This window comes from Tenrec ecaudatus, chromosome 14 (genome assembly GCF_050624435.1).
Source record: "Tenrec ecaudatus isolate mTenEca1 chromosome 14, mTenEca1.hap1, whole genome shotgun sequence".
Taxonomy (NCBI): Eukaryota; Metazoa; Chordata; class Mammalia; order Afrosoricida; family Tenrecidae; genus Tenrec; species Tenrec ecaudatus.
This window is the reverse complement of record NC_134543.1, coordinates 82,399,316-82,422,459: the sequence shown is the minus strand read 5'-3', so window position 1 is coordinate 82,422,459 and position 23,144 is coordinate 82,399,316. Positions and strand designations below refer to the sequence as shown.

Genomic DNA, 23,144 nt, shown 5'->3' with positions numbered 1-23,144 from the left:
AGGCAGCCTCAATAAACCACGTCCTGCTTCACTGGGTCTGGTCTGCTTCCTTTCTGACGGCACCGCTACAGCCTTCCCGCCGCCCACAGCCGCTGTTTGAGCAGAAGCCTGCCTTTATTGCAGTCTGGTGTCATTGCGTTGTGAAAAGTCCTGCCCCAGGGACGCCCTGTAAGGTGGCAAACAGGGCGGGACTGCAGTGGGCTGAGGCCCAGGATCTTTGGTGTGCACATGTGAGCTGCAGTGGGCCAAGCAGTGGTGCAAGGGCCGAGGCCCGGGCTGCTCCGTTCTTCCAGACTGGCCACGGCTCGGTCTAGCTGAGGCCCAGTGTGGCCTGGAGCTCCTGAGCCTTGTCGCCAGGCAGTGAGCCCAGGGCTGTCTGGAAGCTGTCGGCGTGCTGTTTGGCCAAAAAGGTCAGGAGCAGCAGCAGTGCGGCCTTGGCATCTGGGCAGAGTGAGGACAGAGGGAGAGGTCTCAGGGCAATGGGTTCCAAGGGCTCCCCGCCCTCGCCCCCCTGCCCCCCACCTCCCACTCTCACCTGCGGGGATCTTGTTGTCAGCCAGAATCAGGCTGCAGATGCGCAGAAGCTCAGGAGCCACGTCCACAACCTGCAGGGGAGGAGAGCAGCGGCACCTCGGCACCTCCTGCTGGGCAAGGGGGTTTGCAGAGGTCCCAGAGGCGGGGCTGACCCCCACCCTGACCCCAGGGAGAGGCTGCCTCCCCCCAGGGCTGTTGGAGCTCTGGCAGGAAGGGGTGGCCCAAGGTGACGGAAATTGTGGCCTTAAAAGTAAAAGCCTACAGACTCTTTCTAAAAGACAGACGGGTCGCAGGAAGGAGTCCTGGGCCGAGTGTGCATCTAGCCACGTGGGGCAGCTCTGCGGCTGAGGAGCAAGCAGTTGGTGGGCCAGAGCACTGCAGGGCCCAGGAAAGCTAGCCCGTCTGGCGCAGCCCAGAGTGGACATGGCCAGGGGGGCGGGTGCTTGCCTGAGGAAAATGCTGTCAGGACAGGAAGCACAGGGCGGGCTGCCCACCTGTGCAGGTGAACAATGAGGACACAGGTGGGTGCGGCAAGTGTCACAGTCAGCTATCAACGACGCCAGCTGAGCCTCAGCCCCAGTCTCAGTGGGCCCAGAAGCCCACCTGAACCACCGTTACCTGGTCAGGGCTGCTCTGGTAGAGAAAGCTGAAGAGGTGCCCCATGGTCACCCACTCCTCTAAGTCCTCCTTCAGCGGCAGGGCATGCAGCAGGGCAGCCAGCACCTGGACAGAGTCTAGGCCTCAGGTCCACTTGCCCTGCCTGCTCCTCAGCTTCTTAACCCCTGCCCACTACCCCCAGTCCTCCCTGACCTGGGGCTCCGGTGTCCTTGTGGGACTGGCCATCAGCAGGCGGGCGAGCGCCCCACAGATGTTGTCTCGGACGCGGTCATGGCGCTCACGCGCTAAGAGGGGCAACAAAAGCCCCAGGAGCTTGGGGAAGTGTCTGGGAGACAGTCAAGGAGCCAAGTAGTGTGCACACAGGCCGGGCTGTTCCTGCCCTGGGGCCCACCACCCCCCAAGGCCCATCCTGGACACAGAGGATACTCCTGAGCGGGGCGGCCCCCGTGTTCCGCCAGCACACCCAGCCCAAAGATGGCGTTGCTCCGCACCTCGGGGTCGGCCTCCCTGGCGGTGCTCAGCAGCACAGGGAGCAGCCGGGAGACAAACTGGGCCGAGGCGGCCCCCAGGCCCTGAATAGACTCTGCCAGCGTCCCCACCGCAAACGACTTCTCCGCCACTGAGCAGCCCTGCTTCTGGAGGGGGGGCGTGGGGAGGTGGGTGAGCAGGGCACACATGGCGGGCATGGGGCAGGGCTTAAGGTCAGTGGGCCTTGGAGCACTCACCGTCTTGCAGAGCAGTAATGGCAAGAAGCCAGCAAAGAAGGGGGCGAAGGCGTCTCCCCCCGCCGCAGCGGCCAGGGCGGGGATAGCCTCTCCCGCGTGCTCCAGCAACATGGCGTCGTACTCGGCCTGCGGGGCCAGGGTGGGGTCCAAGCTCACCTCCTGACTACCTGCTGCCTCAGGCCACAGGGGGCTAGCCTGAGCTCTCTCACATCTCACCTCCCGCCCACCCATGCCCATCATCACTCCAGGCCCCCAGCTCCAGGAAACCTCTGAACTCCCACAGGCCTGGTGGGATCCAGCGGAGTCACTCTCGGGCCTCACCCCGCTCTTGTAGCAGCTCCGACTCCCCGAGGCTCAGCCAAAGGGGCTGTGGCCCCACGCCCTCTAGGACAAACTTGGCCACTGAAGTGCTCACCTGGTCGTCATCGTCCTCATCCTCCTCCTCCGTGTCCTGGCAGGCCGTCTGTGGGCAGAAGCAGCTCAGCTCGGCCCTGCTCGCCTGCCTGCCCCTTCCCATGGGGATGAAGGGGCCCTTGCGCCCCACTCACCTTCCGCTGCAGCACAGCCTTGAGCGTGCTGCAGAGCTCGGCAAGGCGCCCGGGGGGCTGCAGAGCGGTGCTCCCGCAGCGGTGCAGCACCCCCGTCAGGGCCTCCAGCACAGCCATGACCACCTGGCGCTCCCGCTCCCTGCTGACCGCCTGCATGTAGGAGGGCACCACCCGGGCCAGGGCCGCCTGCAGCGCTGCAGACACCACCGGCTGAGGCCTGGGCCGGCTCAGCCAGCCCACTGCCTCCTGCCCTGCCCAGACCCAGCCTGCCCACCTCACCAGCATGGTTGGGTTCCGAGGGGCAGCTTTGGCAGGCCTTGTGCAGCGCACAGCAGAACTGACCCAGGGCCTCATGTGCCGATTTCCGCACACTCAGGTGAGGGCACTGTGGGGCGAGGGGGTCAGGGCCTGTACACCGCGAACCCAGGCCCCCTAGGTGCGGCCCCCAGCATCCCTGCCCTGGACCAGGCCACTCACCTCCAACAGCTGGAACACTTCCTCAAAGACGCTCTCCATGTAGGGAAGAAAGGCCACGCTGTGGGCAAACACAGCCATGGAGAAGGGCTCGCAGGTAGGTGCCCTAGGCCAGAAGAGGGGCGCCACTCACCTGGCGTTCACCGCGATCTCCCCGAGGGCGGCACACGTGTCCTCCTTCTCGTCAAAGAAGGCGTTCTCCACGCTGTACCTACAGGGAGGAGGCGGCGGCAACTATCAGGCACCGGCATTGGGTCGCATCCCCGACCAGAAACGAGCAGTAGCCCTCGTACCCTGAGATCTCCGAGTCCGAGTCTGCGTCCGCATCCCCATCTTCGTCCATGAGTTCCTCCTCCTCCTCGCCGTCACTCTCCTCGTCAAACAGCAGGAAGGAGCTGCTGCCGTCGTACTGGGGCTGCGTGCAGGACGCACCGGGCAGCCGCTCAGCTGGGCTGGGGGCGGCTCACCCAGGCTGGCCCTGTCCCACCTGCAGCTCAGTCCCTGACTCACCACGATGCCCTCGGTGGAGCGCAGCGACACCAGCATGAGCGTGGTGATTTGGGGCAGGTGGGGGGCCATGCCCTCCCCCATGAGCCCGGATAAGGCTGCAAACAGGCTGTACCTGGTGGAGGCAGGTGAAGACTGCAGTTCTGGGTGCCATAGCTGGGCAGGGTGGGGGAATGCCGGCGAGGGCCCCGAACCAGAGAAACAGGGTGTGGGGTGGGCGATGGGGAGGGTTGGGAAGGGGGGCCCAGTGGGCGGGCACATGGGAGGAGTCAGGTCACTCACGTGCAGCGCCGCAAATCAGGGTCGTCTACCTGGTCGCACAGGCCCAGCCCCAGCTGGCAGCACTCCTCAGCCAGGGGCCTCATGGGCTCCCCTACGGCTCGCGCCAGCACCCCAAGTGTCTCTGGGAGGCAAGGGCTTGGTTAGCACTGGGGCATGTGGCTGAGCGGGAGGTGGGCAGGGCAGCTGCAGGGCCCAGGGAAGGAAGGTGCCTGCGGATCGCCAAGGGAGCGCCCCTCCCCTGGCCCCTCACTCACCCAGGCTCTGGATCTGCACAGGCTGAAGGTCCTCCTGGCCCGTCAGGAGGAATTCCCGCAGGCACTCCATGATTGCAGGGAAGTAGGGCAGCACAGAGGCCTGGGCAGCCGTGGCTGCAGGGGGAGGGGAAGAACCGGGGTTGGCCAGGGCCCGGGGCCTACACAGGCTGTCTGGACAAACCCTGTGCCCCAGCCTCCTTGTCCTCACCGATGGCCCCGAGGGCGCTCACTGCCAGTTCCTTGGCCCGAGGGCTGTTGGGGTTCCGCAGAGGCTGCAGCATGCAATCCATGAGCTCCGGAAGGTAGGGCTGCACCTTGGACCCTGTGAGAAAGAGTGCTCCCTCCTCACCGCCACAGCAGGGCTCCCCACCAGCCCTGCCCGTCCCACACAGGCAGGGGCTAGAGGAGCAGCGGCACCCCTGGCAGCTCCCAGCCTCCACGGCACGCCTTCCATCACTACCTAGGTTCTCCACGAAGTTTTCCAGGGCATAGCAGGCCTTGGCTAGATGGTGCGTGTGCCCCAGTGGCACCGACTTCAGGTAGGCAAGGAGCAGTGGCATCACCTCCCCTGAGTAGCTGCTGATGTGGGGCTGGGAGGCAGAAAAGGAGGTGCACGCGCGTCAGGCTCGGCTGCAGGCACAGCAAGCCGAACGCTGGCTGGGGACTGCCCTGCTCGGCCTGGCTGACCTGCAGGTTTTCAGAGAACTGGCCCAGGGCAAACAGTGCAGCGTTGCGCACGACTTGGGACGGGTCCTCCAGGCCCTTGCAGACGACCTGCAGCAGCGGGTACAGCAGTCTGGATGGGGGCAGCAGCAGGGGGTGGAGTCAGACCCGAGCGCCCTGGCTGGCTTGCTCTCCCTCTGAGGGTGAGAGCCAACCCCTGTCCTCCAACCCAGGACGTGCGAGAGCGTGGAGGACACTGCTAATCACCGGCTGAGCGCTGCCAGGAACAGGTGCAGCCCGTACCTCTGCCTGATATGGTCGCCAGCTCCGTCAGACAGCACAGCCAGTACCAGCAGCCCGGCCTTGCGCTGGTATGGGCTGCCACTCTGCAAGGCCGCTTCCAGCATGGGCATCTGAGGAGGCACAAAGCCCTCTCCTGAAGCGCCACCCAGAGGTTGCCAGTCTGGTAGCAACAGGCCCTTCACACCAACTGGGCCCAAACCTTGGGACAAGGCTGGCTTGCTAATGAGGGTGCCACAAGGCAGAGCGGCACTTACCAGCTGGGGACAGAGCTTCTCGGGGGGCAGGTGTAGTGCCAGCATGTCCACGACCTGAGGGAGTGGAGGGGAGGTTTTGCCTGACTCGTCTCTGCATGTCACAACTTGCCCCAGCAATCTAACCCCTCCCATACTGGCCCCGGGGCATGTCCCACCTGAACGGCAAAGTGCTTGGGTGTCTCTCCCACCAGCCCAAGCTCCAGCTCTTCCTCTTCTGAATCCTGGTCCTCAGGATCCAGCTGGCCCGACTGCGGCTCGGCAGCCATAATGGGGAACAGGGTGTGCAGCAAGGATGGCAGCAGTCGGTTCTTCAGTAAGGCCTGGAGAGGGAGGGCGGAAGACTGACCCTAGGAGACGGCTGCCAAGATGGGCTCACACTAAATCTATCCAGCCATCCAGGCCACAAGAGTGATTCCCGGTCAAGGCTTGGACAACCACAGTGGACAGAAAGGCCCAGCTGTGAGACGAGACCTGGAGACACGATGGTGATGGTAGTGGAGGATGGAGGTCAAGGACATGCTCTCACCTTGCTCTTGACTTTGACCAAGAAAGTGAGGCAGCAGAGAATCCGCACGCGTATGGCATTGCCCAAGGCTCCGTTCCCTGCCACCTGGCCAGAGACTCAGGGGAATCAGAAACAGGCAAGCAAACACCTAGCAGAGTATACAGTAGGAGCAAGCCCACCCCAGGCTCACCGCCAGGCAGAACGTGAGGACCTCAGAGAGGTGGGGGGTGATGATGGGCACCTCTGACTCCAGTAGCTCATCAAGGGCCTCTAGGGCCTCACAGGCCTTTGCCTGACAGATGGAAGGAAGACGTTGTAAATTGAGCTGGGTGCTTCCTTTCCAGCAGGGGCACTCCTCCCAACAGAGCCCTGCCCACCTGTCCTCACCTCGTCTACAGGAATCAGAGTCTGCACAGCCACAAGGAGCTTGGGCACCAATGTCCGAGCGAGAGGCTGGAGGGCACAGGATGAGCTGAATCAGACACCACGGTGCCACCTAACCTCAGGTCCTGGAAGCTGGCAGCTTCCTCACAGCCTGAACTTGGGGGGAGGAGGTCGGGCACCCTACCTAGACCAGCCTCCCCATCTCCCCTCTCAATAGCCTAGCCTCAAAGGCAGGGAAATGACCACACCGCTCTGTAGCCTGCCGGGGGAGGGTGTGACAGCCCAAGGATGGTGAAATGGGGAAAGCAGGGGTTCATGGCTCACCACATCCTCACTGCCGAGGTAGGGGGCCATGGCTGTCAGGGTGCGCAGGGAGTAGAAGAGCACCTCTGGGGAGCCCACGGCACCCAGGGTCTCATTCAGAAGGCGAAGCAGCTCCCGGTGGTGGGGCTGGAAAGCTTCAGGCCGGGAGGCCACCACCACACTCAGCAACAAAAGCCCCTTCTGCCCAGGAGCCAAAAGGGAGAAGCTTACCTGGTTTATCCAGCCTTCAGTCCCTCCCTCCCGCCAACCGTGCAAGCACCTCTCTCTCGGGGAGATGAGGGCTCTGGGTGCTGTGCTGAAGGAGCCGCATGAGCTGAGGCCAGGACTCCAGGCCTTCCTTCCGGAAAATGGTGGCTGTCAGCTGGGCCAGGCTGAGGGTCACAGAATGCCTGCAAACAGGAGCGATCCCCGTATCACCCTCCAATCACAATCTCCGCACATGCTGCAAGGCCGCTCAGGAGGTGTGGGCACGGGGTCTTTGCCAAGTTCAGGCATATGAGAGAGTGGGGTGCAGGCTGGGGTGAGTGGGATTTTAAGCCGGTGAGCTCACTCTCAGGTTGTATTTCCATCCCATTCATCTGACTCGCATTTGGTCTGTCACCACAGACCAACCTCAAGAACTTTCTATTTCAATACAGCTTTGAGATGGGTCCTCCCTCTACCCTTGGTCTTGAACTGATGTTGTTACCACCACCCCCCCAGTCACTGCTCTCAGCCCGGAGTCGGGCAGGATCCAGACAGAAGGCAGACGCACTTACTCCGTCTCTCTCTGCAGGGACGTCAAGACCAGGGACTTGAGGCTGGAAGACGAAGGGGCGGGTGTTGAGGACAGGTGGGCCTAGGAGTGTACCGCCTGCCCCGGCCCCGCCCCTCAGGCCCCGCCCACCTCTCCCGAGGCTCCGTCGCCAGGCGCCGCCAGCGGGTGCTCAGCCGTCTGCGGGTTAGCACTGCCGCGAACTGCCTGATCTACGCGGGGGAAACAAGTGTGAGGCTCGGGGCACGAGGAGCAGGCGGCGGGCGCTGGGGCGCGCTGGGGCGCGCTCACCTGGGGGTCGGTCGCCGAGGCCAGCAGGTCGCAGAGCGCGGGCAGGGCGGCAGGGTCCCTTAGAGCGATCTGAAGCTGCTCGGTGGCCTGGGGGAAGGCTGAGGGTCAGAGGCGGGCCTTCCCCGCCCCCTCCCGCCCGCCCCGGCCCGGTCCTTCCTGCCCCGTACCCGCCGGATGCGCTGGGTGTCTGGCAGGAGTAGCTCCCGCAGGATCTGCTCCAGGCCGGTGGGCGCCATGGCAGCAGTGGAGCCACCCCTACCGGGCCGGGAGGGAGCCGGCACTGCACGTGGAGGCGCTGACACCGACTTCCGGCGGAAAGGGCTTTGCTCTGCGTTCCTCCCGTCGCCCGGGTAACTCAGTTCGCGTCCCACAGGGTTCCGGTTCCTGCACTTCCGTGAGGCGCTGCCGTTTAGCCGCGGAAACGGGGCCCTGACAATGTCGGTTCCGCGTGCGATTAGTTCCCACACCCCGTGCTTGCTAGGCAGGGCTCCCAGTGCCTCGATCGCGACCAAACCCTCCAACGACAGGATCCTTTTTCTTAATAAATTTTATTTTGATATATGTAAAAAGAAAAATAGGGACCGAACCTAATGGCAATTAGAAGTCCGACTACATCGTCGGCAGATAATCCGGACTTTTTTTGCTGGCCCTCTAGGGACGAAGGGGAAGGCGACGGGCCATCACACAGTGCCGCCACTGGACAGGAGACGCTGGGCAGAGACCAGTGGGGCATGGCAGAAAGGGCCGAGGAACAGCAGTTCGCGCACTCGGGACTCAGTCCATCTTCAGGTTAACGTAGATGTAACGGATGAACTTCAGGGACGAAAAGAAGGAGATGGTGCCCAGCATGAGGAAGAAGACGTAACCCGTGAGCAAGGAGTAGCCGAAGAACTCCACGGTCTGCACCGCGCCCGACATGTTGGAGCGACGGGCATAGTAGAAAACGGAGTAGAGGAAGATGAAGAGTCCGGTGGAGCCGACGCTCAGCACGGACCGCCACCACCAGCGGTAGTCTTCCCCGGACAACTGGAAGTAGGTGAGCGCAATGGCGATGCAGGCGCCCACGCTCAGCAGGATGGCGAAGACAAGGAAGAGGACGCCGTACAGCGTGTACTGCTCCCGGCCCCAGACCGTGGCGAAGATGTAGTACAGCTCCACGGAGATGGCGCTGCCGGCACAAGAAACGTGCACCGCGTTAAGACGGCTGGGCGTGGCTGGCAAGCCAGCAAGCGCAGCCTCCTCGTGTGTGTGTGCGGGGTCGCTGGGGAAAGAAAGTCCATTCCCTGCCCTAATTTCCTGGCTTTATAGGGGATTCCTTTGCCTAGTATTTCCAAATAGGAGTTGGATCAATGTTCCCAAAGTGGTTGATGCGGCCCTTAGGGATGCTGGAATGATCCAGGGACTGCCAACGAGCAGATACTTACACCTTATCCTGGATTATGGACTACAATGCAAAAGTTTAAAAAAAAATATTGGGGTACTGAGTAATTTTTTTTTTCCTGAAAAGGAATGGGAGACCAAATAAGTTCAGGGCCCTATGAGCTGGATTAAGAGCAGGGATCTTGTCTCATTTTCCACTGTCCGACCTGTCTGGTACGAGCCCTGATGGCATACTGGGTTAGGCATTGGGCTGCTAACTACAAGGTCAGCAGTTTAAAACCATCGGTCACTCCAAGGGAGAAAGATGAGGCTTTCAACTCCTGTAAAGATTTACAATTTCAAACCCACCAGGGCAGTTCTCTGCCCTATGGGGTAAAGGAGGAATCGGTTCGATGGCAGTGAGTTTGGTTTGGATTTTTATGTCTGGTACAAACAAGTTGAGGCACCAATGAATAATTTGCTTTAAACCACCCACCCACCCACCTATGATGTTTACAGATCGAAGAGTCAAACCAGAGAGACGGAGAAGGGAGCAGTAGCTCTAGAGAGCTTTAAAAGTGAACCACTCCCATATCTGAGTCAATCCCAGCTCAGTCCTGCCTGGGGCTAGAGGGAACCATGTAATTACCAGGACCCCTTAATGTCACAGCTGAACCAGACATTGTCACTGAATTGGGTTAGGGTTCAGGGTAGAAAAGAAGGCAGCAGCCCGAGAGTGATGCTGTGTAATAAAGGGGCATACCTGAAAGGCAGGAAGCCCCCCACGGTCATGTGGATGAGAGTAGACTTGTACCAGGGCTGGGGTGGGATCTCTCGGGCGATGTTCTTGGTGCGACAAGGTGCGTCAAAGGGGCTAGCGTTGTTCTTCCCAAAGATGCCGCCAATGACCGTGAGGGGAAAGCCCACCAGCAGCCACACCGTCAGCAGCAGCAGGATGGTGGTGGCCGGCAGCGCCTGTGTTGAACCATTGGCCCAATGCACTGAGTTCACCACACTCCACGTCAGGAAGAAGGGCACTGCAGGGATGTGTCCCCGGAGGGAGGGTCAGCACTGAGAACTACTTCCTAGGACCACCCTCTCTGACTGAACTGGAAGGGAGCAGGGGTGAAGCAACCTGCCAATCGGTGCTCCTGGATGGCCAGGCAGATCCCACTGCCCTCAGCTGCTCCCACTCATGTCCTACTGTTTCTTATCTTACCAACACCCCTTCCTCTACCCCATGTCATTCAGGAGCAATGCAGCTTCTACCTGATGATCTAAGAGTGACACCTGGTCCCAGGGACCTGTAATTCCTAGCCTGAGACATTCCTGTGCATTAAGGGCCTGTTTTCCGAAGGTCCTGGTTCACATATAACCTAATGGGATATAAATTAGACACTTAGAATTGAAAACAACGGTTCTAGATGTAGACTACTACTGCCTTTGAAAAGGCAAGCTGGCTTAGAAGACTGCAGTGGGATTGCCCTACTACAAAATAAAAGTGGAGGATAAATCAGTAAATTCAAGAGAGCTGCTTAGTATTTCAATATAGTGGTGGAGAACACAAGTTCTGGGTCTGAAACCTGAAGTATGATCTTAGGTAAGCCCCTTGGCTGTCTGAAGTTCAATACAATGCCTAGGTCATTTCAAGGGTTTAGTAATTTTCAACTATTTAAACTGAATACCTCCTTGTCTTTTGGATGTATTCTTTGACCTAGCTTCATGCATTCCCTTAAAGCCTCCCTCTACTTTGGGTTACAAGATATGCTCCAAGTTCCTAAGTCCAGGTGACCCACCCAGGAAAGAGGGAAGTCCTCACCAGAGAAGAGGCTAGTGGTGAGAATGATGTTCCACACCCAACGCTCGCCTCCGATCTGCCGGTAGAAGTGACTGGACACGTAGCCGGAGATGCAACAGGTCAGGGCGTACAACAAGATGGCTGCTGAGTTAATGGCCCCGTGTCGGTGCACGTTGAACATGCCCAGCAGCGCCATGACAATAATACCTGCAGGGTGGTAGTGGAAGGTTAGGTCCTCCCTTCCTCCCCAACGCACGGCTTCTAGCAAAGCCGGTTCCCCCAACTCAACCAGAAAATCCCACTCCTCAGGTCTGCCCCTCCTCTTGGGTAGAAGAGAAGATCCACAGGCCTTTTCTGAATAGGCTACCTACCTAATAATTTCCCTTGAGAAAAATCCCTGGTTAATTCTTATCACCTCACCAGTGCCAAGGGCCAGGAACTGGGCACCCACGCCAAGCACAGCACAGAGCAGGCCACGGTATGGTGGGAAGCGGAAGACATCTGTATGGATAATTTTCCAGCCATTGTCACCCTGGTCAAAGTCATCGCCAGAGCCTCCAGAGCTGGTCTCTTCATCCAGGTTGTATCGAGCCAGATCGTTACGAAGCACACGCATGAGAATGACTGCCACAAAACCCACCAGCAGAAATACCAGCACCATGGAGTTGATGATGGACAACCAGTGGATTTCCAGTGTTCGAGGAAAGAAGCCCGCATCATCCCCACGGCGCCTGTCACTCCGATGCTCCACAGAGGTCTCAGACCAGTGCACACTGTAAGTGTGGGTGAGGCCTAGGAACTCATCGGTCCGTAACCCGTCCAAGCTGTGGGGCTTGACATCCCGCACGGAGACATTGGCGAATATAATTTGATCCCTGTGGAATTCCAGGTGGAAGTCCAAATGGGTCCAGAGTCCTATCTTGTGGCTGTGTGGCAGGAAGCCGCTCTCCTCCATGTAGCCCACAAAGCCACGGATTGGCAAGTCGTCAACCACAAATTCAAAGTAGTAGAGTTCCTCAATGGCCTGGCGCAGCTGTTCTACCTACAAAGAGTAAGTCAGGCGTCAGACAAGGCCTCCCCAGGGAGAGGTTTCTCTACTGCTGCACTACCGCCCCTCTTGGGCCAGGGAATCCTTTGCTGTGGGAACTGCCCTGTGTATTGTAGGATGCAGCAACCCTGGCCTTGGCCCCGCACCCTCCTGTGTCACAAAGATGTTTCTAGATCTTGTCAAATATCCATTGGGCGGTAAAGTTTTCCCTCTTGACCATTGCATTATCATATCATACCTGGTCCGGTGTGTCGGTTCTTTAAAAAAACAAGCAAGCAAAGTAAGGTGTTTAAGAAAATCTGCTGTGAACTAAAGCTAACGGACACTCTCCTAGAGAAAGTAGGGCTGAGGCAGGTTCAGTAGAGAGAAGTACCCAGTTAAGAAAGTCAAGAGGTGGGTATGGAAGGGCCCAGGGGAGGGACCTTGGAGTGAGGAGCCCTGCGCTCTTTTATCTCTGCAACTCACTATCCCTGTAATCTTAACCAAGCTACCACAACTCAGTTTCTTTATCCAGTCATCTTGAGTAATCCTGCCAGACCTCCCAGACACTCAATGTTGTACTAGTAGGGTCAACTCAGAGAATTCCCACCAAGGTGGCCTGAAAACCGTAACTACCCTGTGAGACGGTACAGCACTGTCCCTGGGGGAAGGCTGACCTGTGCAGAAGTGAGCTGCAGATGGCACAGAATCCGCTTCTCCACGTTCTCCCGAAATCGGATCTTGTACAAAGACTCCGCCATGCGATCCCCGTCCAGGACTTCACCCAGGCTCAGGCTTTTGTGACGAATCTTCTCAGGGGAGCAGACTGGAAGCTGATAGTAGTGGTAAGTCTCCTGCGGGTTGTGGTAGGGTCCCACTTTGTTCACATAGAGAATGACGGGGTCGCCAGCCTTGTAGTGAGTCACGCCTTCCACGCCTGGCCCACGGCCAGTGCCCAGCAGCAGCAGCAGGACTGGCAACCATGGACAGCGCCAACCTCGAGGGTGCCTTGAGACGGCCATCCTGAAAGCAGCGAGACCTGTTGGGGCGGACGGGGAGTGCAGCGGTTACGGAAACCAGAACCAACTCCGGACGACCCACGTCAGGTGCACCGCGCTGCCACCACGGACTGCACGTCCTCCCACTGGCCTCTGCGACCTGCCCTCCAGAGGCACATCCCGGCTCCCTGCACGTCGGGTTTCTCCCCTCCGCCCCGGGCTCCAACTTCCTGCGACCCCCCCCCCCCGGGCCCGCGAGTGCAGGCCCCGCCCGTTCCCACAGCAACGGCACGCCGCCGGGCGCCCCCGCCCCGGGGTCCTCACCGCGCGGGGAGGGCGGGCCGGGGCGGCGCCAGCGGCCTTTGGGACCCCGTAGCTGCCCTCGGGCTCCGGCCGGGGTCTTCCCGAGAGCGGCGCGGCAGCGGCGGGTTGCGAGGACCCGACGACCGGCCGCCGCTGGGCTGTCCGCCGCGGTGCCTGACGGCAGCGGCTGCGGCCGCCCCCACAAGACGCCGTCCTCTGCCCGGCCAGGTGCTCTCCGAGGACGCCCTCTGCGGCCGGCGGCCCGGTGCGCCTCCGGAGCCCCGCGAGCTCGGCCGTCCCGGCTCCGGCGGAGACTCCTCCTGCGGGCGCGCGGGGGACAGCCCGAGACACGTCGGTCTGACCACTTCCGCCCTCCTCGGCGGGCCCTCAGCCGGCGGCGAGCTTCCTGGAGCCTGGGTGGCGCCGGGCCTCCGGCGCGGGGCGCGGGGCGTGGGGCGGGGCTGCCGCCGAGGCCTGGCCGCAGGGCACCCACGCCCGCGGGGGAGTGACGCCCGGGCTGCCGGGCCGGGCCCTGCGGGGCTCGCGCGGGCTCGCGGTGCCGGACACGCGCGTCCGAGCCTCGGGCGCACGCGCTCCCCCGTCACGGATGCCTCCCCGAGACACACGCGAGTAAAAGTGCCCGCCCGCGGCTGCCCGGGGGCCGCCGAATCCCGTGCCCGGTTCGTTGCCTGGCGGGCGGCAAGGGAGGCCGGTCTGGAGCTGAAGGCTGCCGAGACCGGGTTTCCGCCGTGTTCCCGGGAGTGGGCCGCGGACGGGGGAACTGCAAGGCGGAGGTAAAGAATCTTGCCGGCCATTTTTGCTTTCCTTTTTTTGTTGTTGTGGAGAACATTTTAATTTCATTTATTATACATTTGCAATTATATATATACATACAAACTATTAATTACGTTCATTTTGGGGGTAAAAATCCGTTTTTTTATTTTCTTTAATCATTTTATTGGGGGCCCGTACATCCACCCATTGTGTCAAGCACATTTGTTGTCAAGCACATCTGTACATTTGTTGCCATCATTCACCATTTATTTCTTTAGTGCTTTTTGTGTGTATCTGGCTGAATTACGTGTTGCAGATTAGTTTGAAGATTGTTCTGTTATTTGTTAATTTTGGGGTGGTGGTAGGGGGGGGGGAACCTGCCATCAAGGAGATGACTTCCCTGGGGTCAGGAAGCCCATGGGAGGTTCTCGTCCCAAGGGAAGGAGCCCAGGTGTTACAGCAGCTAGGAACCCACCAGCCACTTCATAGGGGCAGCTTGCTTCCTAATGACTTAAGTCTTGGAAATCCAATGGACAAATTGTACCCAGTCCTTGAGGGCCACTTTAGGCATGGTGGGTTTAGGCATGGTGACGTTGTACTTAGCTTTTCCTCTCCAAAGGAAGAAAAACAAAAACAAACTCACTGCCATCTAGTGGATGCTGAGACCCCGTGGTGGTTTTGAACTGCTGACCTTTCAGTTAGCAACCCAACATGTAACCACTGTGCCACTAGGGCCCTTCCAAGGAAAAAGGTCCAGTGCCCGAAGCCCGTGTGTCCTGAGTTCCAATTGACACCCCTCCCAAAAAAAATTGACCAAATGGCTGTTTTGGTCTCTACCCCCACCACACCTATGATTTCTGCTTTCCTGGCCTAGCCTTTCTGTATGCAAAAATATGTCAGAAGTTGCATTTTTTAAACAATGAATTTTGCCATTAGAAAAATGACTTAAAATGGCTTTGAAATCATCTCTGATAGCCACCTGGCTCCGAAATCCAGAAATGGCTTCGTTGTGGGCATCTACTCAATGTCACCAAGCCCCCATCCACTTATTTATTATTCTTCAAATGTCTGGCCTCTACCCCTCACTTGGTTCAGGCGCCAAAATTCTGTCTCAGCTACCGTGTTTCATCTTCTGGTCACTTTCTCCCATGGGTTTATTTATATCCTGCTGCTGGAAGGAGTTATTAATTTTTTTTTAATCCAAAAGCTTTTCTGTTGTCTGCAGCAGTTCTTGAACTGGTATCCATCAGATTCAGCGAAAAGTTTATAATAAAAACACTTAGGTTCTTCCACGTTAAGCTCTTGGGAGAGGAGATGCCTGAACCTCAGGGTTATCTTTTTAAGCAATCCTCATTTGGATACACCCAGAAGTTCTGACCATGAGTATAAAGATGGAAGTCAAAATAGCTTGGTGTATGAAGCGGTTCAAACCAGGCTCCTAATTACGTCTCCATGTACATTCCCCTTCAGGAAGCACCTGTATTCAAATTAGAATCTTGAAGTTACCTGGATGTCATATTCTCTCATTTATGATCCTATTGTTCTTTCTGCCCAGACTGCCCAATCTGCCATTCTTACTTGCCTAGACAATGCCTTCTTTTGACACAGTGCAGATGTCATGTTCTCTCTGAAGCCTCCCCTTACATCTCATTCAAAGTTTTGTTGATATCCTATTTTTCCAATGTACAGCAATATCTTGGTGCCTCCTTTGCTGTCTAGTTATCTAGTGCTGCTAAAACATAAATACCATGAGTGGGAAACTGTACAACACACACATGCATTGTCTTCCCATTGGGAGGCTAGAGGTCCAACCTGATGGGGAAATTGCAGGGCTTTCTCACTGTGCTCCCTCTGAAGGAAGGGCCCGGTCTCATCTGAGCCTCTGCCCCTGAGCTGTCGCCGTGTGCGCGTCCTTTCTCTGTGCTAGCTTATGTGTAGCCTTTTTATCACTCAGAAGAGATGGATGCAAAAACCACTTTCTACTAATCTTGCATAATTATCGTTAACACAGACAACACATTCCCAGGTGGCATTTGACAAACTCAGTGGGTTACAACTCAGTGACCTTATGGAACAGGTTAGAGGTGCCCTATTGGGTTTCTGAGGCAGTACATCTTTACAGGAATAGAAAACCTCATCTGTATCTCCAAGCATCTAAGCAGCTGGTAGTTTGAACTGCTGACCTTGTGGTTAGCAAGCCCAGTGGTTCTTTAAGCCACAGGCATAGAGAGAATAGGATTTACAACACACATTTTAGGGGGACACAGTTCAATCTAGATATCTGCTAACTGCTCACAGAGCGTAATTTATTCCTCTTGTGTGTTTGGAACTTGGCAGTGTTTTATATATAATTGGCAGTTAAATACAGGTTCATCGAATGAGCTGGTTACACACACACACACCCCACATACGTGATTACTACAGAAATGCTACCTGGATACTTATCTGTAAGGGCCAGAGTATGGGAGTAGGATTTGGCCATAACTGACTGGACATCTTACCACGATGTGCCCTGGACCACTGCCCATCTTGCTAGATTTGAGAGTATAGATCTGATGTTTTACATTAAGACTTTGAAACCATGCTACCAGTACTGTCATACATGGGAATTTGCTGGTAGCTAGTATAATCTTAGCACTTTTGTTGTATTTTGAGAGCGGACATGGTGGGTGGGTGTGAGTTAGGGTTGGGCAAAGACTGTCGGACTGCCAGGAGAACAAATCGGCCTTGGAAGGACAGGCAGAATGCTCCTTAGAAGTAAGGTGGGCAAGGCTTCATCTGCTCTACTTGGGTCGTGTCATCAGCAAGGACATCAACATTGGCAAAGTAGACTGGCAGTGAAAAGGAGACCGTTAACAAGAGGATTGACACCATGGCTGCCATGATGGGCTCGAACTTGTCAGTGGTTATGAGTGGTGTTTCACGCCGGTGCACACAGGGTCTCTGAGGTGGAGCCAGCGCCAGCTTGAGAGTACCTAACAATAACAGTGAGTGGCAATATGAGAAATACAAGAATAAGGGTTGCATCCTCCCCTTGTTCTATGCACTGTACAGAAAGGAAGACTCCCTCTCTGACCACACCCTCCTTTCCTTTTCCCTCTCACATCTATCAAACTTGTACTTAACAATCCACTGAGACTGGATCCTTTCTTCTCCTTGGCCTCTTTTTAGCTTATTTTCCCTTATCTACCCAGTATAGATCCCACATTCCAACCACAAAAAAACCCCTAACTTTTATTGGCATGTAATCAGGTACCAAACAATTCAATGGTTTAAATATGTTTCAACACACTTGGGCAACCGCCGTAATCAATGTTAAGTTACTTCATTATATTATCTACCCTAACCTTAAAGAGCTTAGTTACTCACTGTAGATTTACCAATCAAGACTTCTAACAATAACAAAATAAAAATAGAATAAGATATAAATGGGTCAAAAATGGCAAAATGTTGAATCTTAACTATATCTGCAGTAGTCTACTTTCCAATGCGTACTGTTTGAGGACAAGACTATCCGCACCGTTGGTCAGGGAGTTCAGTGGAGCCTTCATCCATGTGAATACTGCAAATGGGTTGTGAGCTTTCACTGTCCTCTGTAACCTGCAAACCAGGTTTGCAGAATTTAAACTAATATAACTGCCCCGTGGTTTTGGATTTTATTATTCCGTCCTTGGATACTCGTGGGTTAGTGTGCTCCTTCTGTGTATACTTGGCAGAAAGCTCACGTAGATGGCTGCTTGTTTTAAGACCCCAGACGCTATTCTTTCAGCTAGCCAGGCACCACCTGATTTCATCCCCACACCTGGCTGTAGTGTCCATAGCCTCAGTGATTATGTCATGAAGGTGAGTGTTGAGCAGGGCCATCCCACAAGAACTGTTGAGAGCAGGGATTGTGGTTATGGGTAAGCTCATACTAACATTTATTTTTTGATGTTCTTGATATCTCCAGTTGTTTGATGCCACCTAGCAAAAACCTAATTTGGGGTCAATTCAAGCCTCAAAACGTAAGCATCTCTAACCCAGGTGTTAAGAAAATATCATTACTAAGATTTTGTGTCTGTAATTGTAGCCTCCAACCTCAACCCCACTGATGGTGCTGTTTCTAAATCTCTCTTCCATTCTCAAACCTCTGCATCTTCTGGCAATTGTTCTCTCCTGATGACAGCCGTGCAGGAGATGCAAGTAAGGGAAGCAGTCACAAGCACTATGTTCCTCGTCTTGTAACAGAAAGTATGGAGACTGTGGGAGCAGCTGGGAGGGGAAAACAGAAGTTGGGCTTGAGCGATCACTAAAGGCTTCTTTGAAATACTTGTTAAACTAAGCCCTCAAGGATCAGTAGGAATTTGCCAACAGAACAGAGACAAACAGGGAACAAAGAGAAGCAATTCCCGTTTGGCTGCAGGGGATGGGGGTAGGGGTGGTGGGGTGTTATGTACATTGTCATCTGAAGAATAGAAAACTTTGAATTGTTTTAAATGGGAATAAAATCAGGTTGAAGCCTTTGGACTTCAAGGTGAATGGACTGGAAGGGAGCAGACAGCTTGCCAGAGGAGGCTTGACCGAAGGTACTTGACATAATTGATGTTTATTGTGCCAACCTGGCCGATAAAACACATGTGAGATTGAGATAATTTGGCTTGGTGAGCCTCACCTTTCTAGTTCTTAGGTCTCTTCCTTTCCAATGGTCCAGAGTGCAGCTGCCGTAGCCAGTTCCCTGCTTCAGCTGTCAAGGCTAACTTCCTGCAAGACATCCCTGAGGAGAAGCCACATGGACCTACCCTGATGCAGCCCTGGGTGCTGGAGCAGCCGTGTGGAAAACCTCCTGCATCATAGTGTGTGTTTTGTGAGATGGAGGACTTTGTGGATTGGTGTCGGAAATATGGGTTAATGTTGGACTTGTGGGCTTGGGCAGCACTGGGTTGGGGTGTTCCTTGATCTACAACTCACTCATGCACAAGCGTTTCTGTGGATCCATTTCTTTAGTGTGCCCAGACTGACACAGCAGTAGCAGTGGGCTCGTTGAGGTGCTCTTGAGAGGGTTCAGAGCCATTGTGGCCCCAGCACAGTGTAGCACTGGTCCTGTGCCATCCTCAAGTGACAGTCACACTATCAGTCCATTCCGTTGAGGTTCTTCTTTTTCAGTGACCTCTTTCTTAGGGTCCTTATCTGCTAATCTCTGCTTACACAGGTTCTTGGGAGATGAAGTCTTGCCATTCTTGCTTCTTTTTTTTTTTTGCCATTCTTGCTTCTAAGGAGCACTTCCTCCAAGGCAGATTTGCTTGTTCTTCTGGGAGATTGTAGTATATTCAGTATGATTCACCAGTACCATACTTCAGGTGAACCAATTCTTTCTTTTTTTTAATCATTGTATCGGGAGCTTTTTTTTTAATTGGGAGCTCTTAAAGATATCATAACATTGCACAGTTCAATCACATCAAGCAGTCAGTTTCAAAACATTTTCTTTCTTCTTGAACTCCTTGATAACAGCTCCACTTTATCTCCCCCTTCCCTGTCTTACCCCCACCCCCGAGACCCTTATTACTGGTATTATTTCTACTCTTACACCTTCCAGTTTATCCACTCACATACGATTCTCAAGTGGGGTTGTTCAGTTATCAGTGCTAACAGCTGCCCCCTTCCCCCTCCGGTACATCAGTTCTTCCGTGGTCCTCCTCATTCATTGTCCAGCTTTCATATGCATAGGAGGTTTGGGTCAGGTGCACCTGAGTCCTCAAAGTGGGCTTAGAGAACTCTTAATGTACTTGGTAAAGAGATGAGACAGGATTTGGTCGCAGATTGAATTTGGAATGAGACAAAAGAAGGGGTCTGAGATGACACTGATATCTAAATGGAGGCCAGTTGGTATTGGTATAGAATTTACAGAAAGTTCTTAGGGGGGAGAAAATAAGTAGTTCTGTTTTAGGGAAAGTTTAAAGCAGCAACTGTGAGCGAGACACATCCATGGGATGTTCATGGAGCTTTGGCTGCTAGCTGTGGAACTCTAAAGCTAGCTGGGACCAAGATGGAGATTAGGAACAACACAACACACATGTGGTAGCTGAAGCCTTCGATGGATGAGCTCCAGAAGGGAGGATTTGAAGTTATGAGGAAAGAGGACCTGTGAAAGGGACAGGATTAAGGGTTGGGTGGTAGAAGATGAGCCTCCAATGAAAACAGGAATGGCCAGAGGTAAAGGAGGAAAACTAGAGAATTGAGAGCCATGGGAGTCAAGTTAGAACATGCTTCCAAGTTCATCTCCAAATGCGCTGTAACGCCGACACGCACACGTTGTGTGTCTCATGCTGGACTAGAAACAACAGGGAGATAAAATCCAGGTCTCTAGTGGCCTGTTGTTTTTATCCTAGTACTCTGCACACTGCCTGGCACAGAGCACGCGTCCGGTACACCGATGCACGAGTGCGCTTGGTCTCTTATGGGGTGGGAATCTTACCAGCCGGTGGACGATGCCTGCAGGAATGAATATATTCCAAACTGCACTTGGTTCTCCAGCTGTGTTACCAACGGGGAGTAGGAGGTGGATTGTGATGTGTAGAATGTCGGTCCTTGGGGAATTCCGTAACCAGGAGTAAGAATTAACAACAGCCAGTGGAAACAAGAACACCTCCCATTCTTCCCTCTCAAAGTTCCTATTGGAGAGCAGAGCCCAGCATTCCAGTCTTGGGTGGTGCTTTACAGGCCAGCATTCAAAGATTTGCTTCATTTCGGGTGCCCTATCCCTCCGTGGCTTAAAGTGACAGGAGGCTCTCTCTCGGGTGACAAAACTTTCCGCAATCCAACATCATGGGGAAGGGAGACACCTTGGAGGGGGCACCCCCTACCTCAGCCTACCGCTCCGTCATGGAGGAGTATGGTTATGAGGTAGGCAAGGTCATTGGCAATGGCTCCTATGGGACAGTGTATGAGGCTTACTACACAAAGCAGAAGGTCATGGTGGCTGTCAAAATCATCTCAAAGAAGAAGGCCTCTGAAGACTACCTTAACAAGTTTCTACCTCGGGAGATACAGGTTAGAAAGGGGCTGGAGAGAGCGGGAACTGGAGCCTTGTACCAAATTACTTGAGGTTTCTCTCAGGAGAAGGCTATGGCTAGGAGCAGGTAGGTAGGGCCAGGGATTCTTAGAACAGACCAACTCACCAGTTAGCTAGGAAAATCCCCGATTTCAATTGACCCACTTACCCACCCATTCAGCTCCAGCCCCTCAAATAGAACAAATTGCGAAACCTAAGTTTACCTGTAGGCTACCCGGCACTTGGCTGTTAGCTCAGCATGGCTCATGAACATGCTCTCAGAGTTAAGCAGCAGTGGGAGTGGGGAGAGGGCTGGTAGTGCAGCCAGCATTCTCCCTTCGGGGGATTGAGGAGCCCCTCTTCCTGGGCCAGGTCATGAAGGTCCTGCGGCACAAGAACCTCATCAACTTCTACCAGGCCATTGAGACCACATCCCGAGTGTACATCATCCTGGAGCTGGCTCAGGGTGGCGATGTCCTTGAGTGGATCCAGCGCTACGGGGCCTGCTCTGAGCCCCTTGCTGGCAAATGGTTCTCCCAGCTGAGCCTGGGCATCGCCTACCTGCACAGCAAGGGTATTGTGCACCGGTGAGGGCACTGCCACCGGACCTAGGGCCTCTCAAGGGCGGTTGTGCATGTCTCCCCCCCACCTTTTTTTAGCCTCTTTTCCCCTATCTAGGCCCAATCATCTACCTACTCTCTCAGTCATCTGGTCAAAAACATTGAAGTACCCGTTGGGGCAAAACCCTGTCTGAAATCCATGGTTGACTATCCAGTGGTGGTCCTCAGGGACTATTAGTGAGCTCCCTTTGGGTCAGCTTACAACTCCATGGCCCTCCTTCCTCTCTGCCCTGTCCTCATAATGGTGTCTCCCCGCCACTTTGCTTTTCCTCCTCTAACCTCTGACCCTTCAGCTCCAGGTCTCATACTAAGCCCTCTCCTCAACCTGACGCCCAGCCTTTCTGCTGCTGGTAGGGACTTAAAGTTGGAGAACCTGCTGCTGGACAAGCGGGAGAACGTGAAGATATCGGACTTTGGCTTCTCCAAGATGGTGATTCCCAACCAGCTTACTGCACGCAGTAGCTCTTCTTTCCGCCAAATGAGCTGCTTTGGCCACCTCAGCCAGACCTACTGTGGCAGCTTTGCTTATGCCTGCCCCGAGATCTTGCTAGGCTTGCCCTATAACCCTTTCCTGTCAGACACCTGGAGCATGGGGGTCATCCTCTACACCCTAGTGGTCGCCCGTCTGCCCTTTGATGACACCAATCTCAAGAAGCTGCTGAGAGAGACTCAGAAGGAGGTCACTTTCCCATCGAACTACAGCATCTCCCAGGACTGCAAGGTGGTGGCTCCCCTGGAAAGGCTGAGGCCTCATGGATGACCCGCAGGGAGAGGGGTGAATACCCAACCTGGGGGGAGGTCCTTCCCGCAGCAGATCCATCTTGTGCTCCAGTCCCGGTCTGTATTGGGGGGGGGGGTAGAGTAAAAGGGGGTAAACAGGACCAATCACTGGGCTCCAGTTCTTAAATGTGAATGACAGGAATTCTACCCTTTTAAAACTTACATAGCTTGTGTAAGGGACTACTCCCATGGTCCTGTCCCTTCCCTTCCTGTGGCACACCAAAGCCTGGCTCTGCAGGGTGAGCCAGGATCAGGCCCCTTTCACTAGAGGGGTGCGATGGGTTACCTACCCTATTGCTGCTCATTGCCTGTGTGGCACCCCAGCCAAGGCTTCTCGCTCCCTGTCCTAGAACCTGATCCTCCAGATGCTACGCCAAGCTACCAAGCGTGCCACCATCCTGGATATCATCAAGGATCCCTGGGTACTGAAGTTCCAGCCTGAGCTACCCACCCATGAGATCAAGTTGCTTGAGACCATGTGCCAGCCTCCCACTAACAGTAATCGCCACTCATCTTTGGAAGTCAAGGCTAGAACGGCTGAGGGAGGAGGATGAGAGAGGAGCGGCAGGAGGAGGGCTTAGGGCTAAAATTTTTTACAAGAAAAATAAATCTACTTCTGATTTAGTTTCATCATCGGGAATCAATGACCGCCTTTCTTCAGGGGAACTTTAGCAAGGACGTCTGCTGAGGTTAAGTGGCTTTTTTTCCAGCCCCTGCACCCCAGTCATCTTGGTTCTCTGTGGACACCGCAGTTCACATGTAGCTCACATGGAGGATAGGGATGGTGAGTTCACATTAACACCAACTTTGGGAAGCTTCAGGAGCCCTGCTGGGTTAATGGTTAACTATCCATTGAGCTGCTAACTTCAGGGTCAGCAGCTTGAAACCACTCTGTGGGAGAAAGATGGAGCTTCCTACTCCAGTCAAGAGTGAAAGCAGCCTCAGAATCTCCCAGGGGCAGTTTCAGCCTGTCCTTTAGGGTCAGAGTCGGCAAGCTTCATCAGTCTGAGCACATGCTTGTCACATGTCTGCTCTCTA

General features: G+C 55.2%; 3 protein-coding genes across 5 annotated transcripts; 1 reads left to right on the top strand and 2 right to left on the bottom strand.

Moving 5' to 3' along the window:
- Positions 1-27: 27 nt before the first annotated feature.
- Positions 28-7,746, bottom strand: IPO4 (importin 4). 2 transcript variants are annotated; one of them, XM_075532005.1, is made up of 30 exons: positions 7,588-7,746; positions 7,421-7,507; positions 7,262-7,341; positions 7,134-7,175; positions 6,635-6,764; positions 6,376-6,555; positions 6,055-6,120; positions 5,858-5,959; positions 5,689-5,772; positions 5,318-5,482; positions 5,163-5,216; positions 4,909-5,018; positions 4,630-4,738; positions 4,403-4,532; positions 4,151-4,264; positions 3,943-4,056; positions 3,689-3,809; positions 3,410-3,521; positions 3,193-3,314; positions 3,033-3,110; positions 2,903-2,960; positions 2,705-2,810; positions 2,426-2,619; positions 2,293-2,340; positions 1,878-2,003; positions 1,579-1,787; positions 1,345-1,477; positions 1,153-1,257; positions 536-605; positions 28-441 (listed from the first exon to the last, which is right to left on the bottom strand). In XM_075532005.1, the coding sequence occupies exons 1-30, from the start codon at positions 7,654-7,656 to the stop codon at positions 311-313; spliced, it is 3,249 nt and encodes a 1,082-aa protein (XP_075388120.1). In that variant the 5' UTR covers positions 7,657-7,746; the 3' UTR covers positions 28-310. The 2 variants fall into 2 exon arrangements, with proteins under 2 accessions (XP_075388120.1, XP_075388121.1); XM_075532006.1 differs by lacking the exon at positions 1,153-1,257.
- Positions 7,747-7,949: 203 nt separating this feature from the next.
- TM9SF1 (transmembrane 9 superfamily member 1) lies at positions 7,950-13,248 on the bottom strand. The gene is made up of 6 exons (XM_075532007.1): positions 12,927-13,248; positions 12,282-12,643; positions 10,998-11,619; positions 10,599-10,784; positions 9,543-9,816; positions 7,950-8,588 (listed from the first exon to the last, which is right to left on the bottom strand). The coding sequence occupies exons 2-6, from the start codon at positions 12,624-12,626 to the stop codon at positions 8,195-8,197; spliced, it is 1,821 nt and encodes a 606-aa protein (XP_075388122.1). The 5' UTR covers positions 12,627-12,643; positions 12,927-13,248; the 3' UTR covers positions 7,950-8,194.
- Positions 13,249-13,364: 116 nt separating this feature from the next.
- TSSK4 (testis specific serine kinase 4) lies at positions 13,365-22,902 on the top strand. 2 transcript variants are annotated; one of them, XM_075532010.1, is made up of 4 exons: positions 13,365-20,705; positions 21,079-21,293; positions 21,639-22,047; positions 22,457-22,902. In XM_075532010.1, exons 1-4 carry the CDS (start codon positions 20,481-20,483, stop codon positions 22,658-22,660), a joined length of 1,053 nt encoding a protein of 350 aa, XP_075388125.1. In that variant the 5' UTR covers positions 13,365-20,480; the 3' UTR covers positions 22,661-22,902. The 2 variants fall into 2 exon arrangements, 1 of the variants encoding a protein (XP_075388125.1); XR_012779750.1 differs by lacking the exon at positions 21,079-21,293 and having other exon boundaries at positions 13,365-13,699; positions 21,941-22,101; positions 22,457-22,580.
- Positions 22,903-23,144: the final 242 nt, after the last annotated feature.

What these genes read in the sequence shown, in the direction of transcription:
- TM9SF1 (XM_075532007.1), bottom strand. Translation starts at nt 12,626, where the DNA reads ATGGCCGTCTCAAGGCACCCTCGAGGTTGGCGCTGTCCATGGTTGCCA. An exon ending in TGCAGCTCACTTCTGCACAG is followed by an intron (nt 11,620 to 12,281) that starts GTCAGCCTTCCC and finishes TACTCTTTGTAG; the next exon opens with GTAGAACAGCTGCGCCAGGC. An exon ending in GTTCCTGGCCCTTGGCACTG is followed by an intron (nt 10,785 to 10,997) that starts GTGAGGTGATAA and finishes ACCACCCTGCAG; the next exon opens with GTATTATTGTCATGGCGCTG.
- IPO4 (XM_075532005.1), bottom strand. Translation starts at nt 7,656, where the DNA reads ATGGCGCCCACCGGCCTGGAGCAGATCCTGCGGGAGCTACTCCTGCCA. An exon ending in CTCATCTCCCCGAGAGAGAG is followed by an intron (nt 6,556 to 6,634) that starts GTGCTTGCACGG and finishes GCTCCTGGGCAG; the next exon opens with AAGGGGCTTTTGTTGCTGAG. An exon ending in AAGTGTTCCAGCTGTTGGAG is followed by an intron (nt 2,811 to 2,902) that starts GTGAGTGGCCTG and finishes CTCGCCCCACAG; the next exon opens with TGCCCTCACCTGAGTGTGCG.
- TSSK4 (XM_075532010.1), top strand. Translation starts at nt 20,481, where the DNA reads ATGGGGAAGGGAGACACCTTGGAGGGGGCACCCCCTACCTCAGCCTAC. An exon ending in TTCTACCTCGGGAGATACAG is followed by an intron (nt 20,706 to 21,078) that starts GTTAGAAAGGGG and finishes TTCCTGGGCCAG; the next exon opens with GTCATGAAGGTCCTGCGGCA. An exon ending in GCATCTCCCAGGACTGCAAG is followed by an intron (nt 22,048 to 22,456) that starts GTGGTGGCTCCC and finishes TCCCTGTCCTAG; the next exon opens with AACCTGATCCTCCAGATGCT.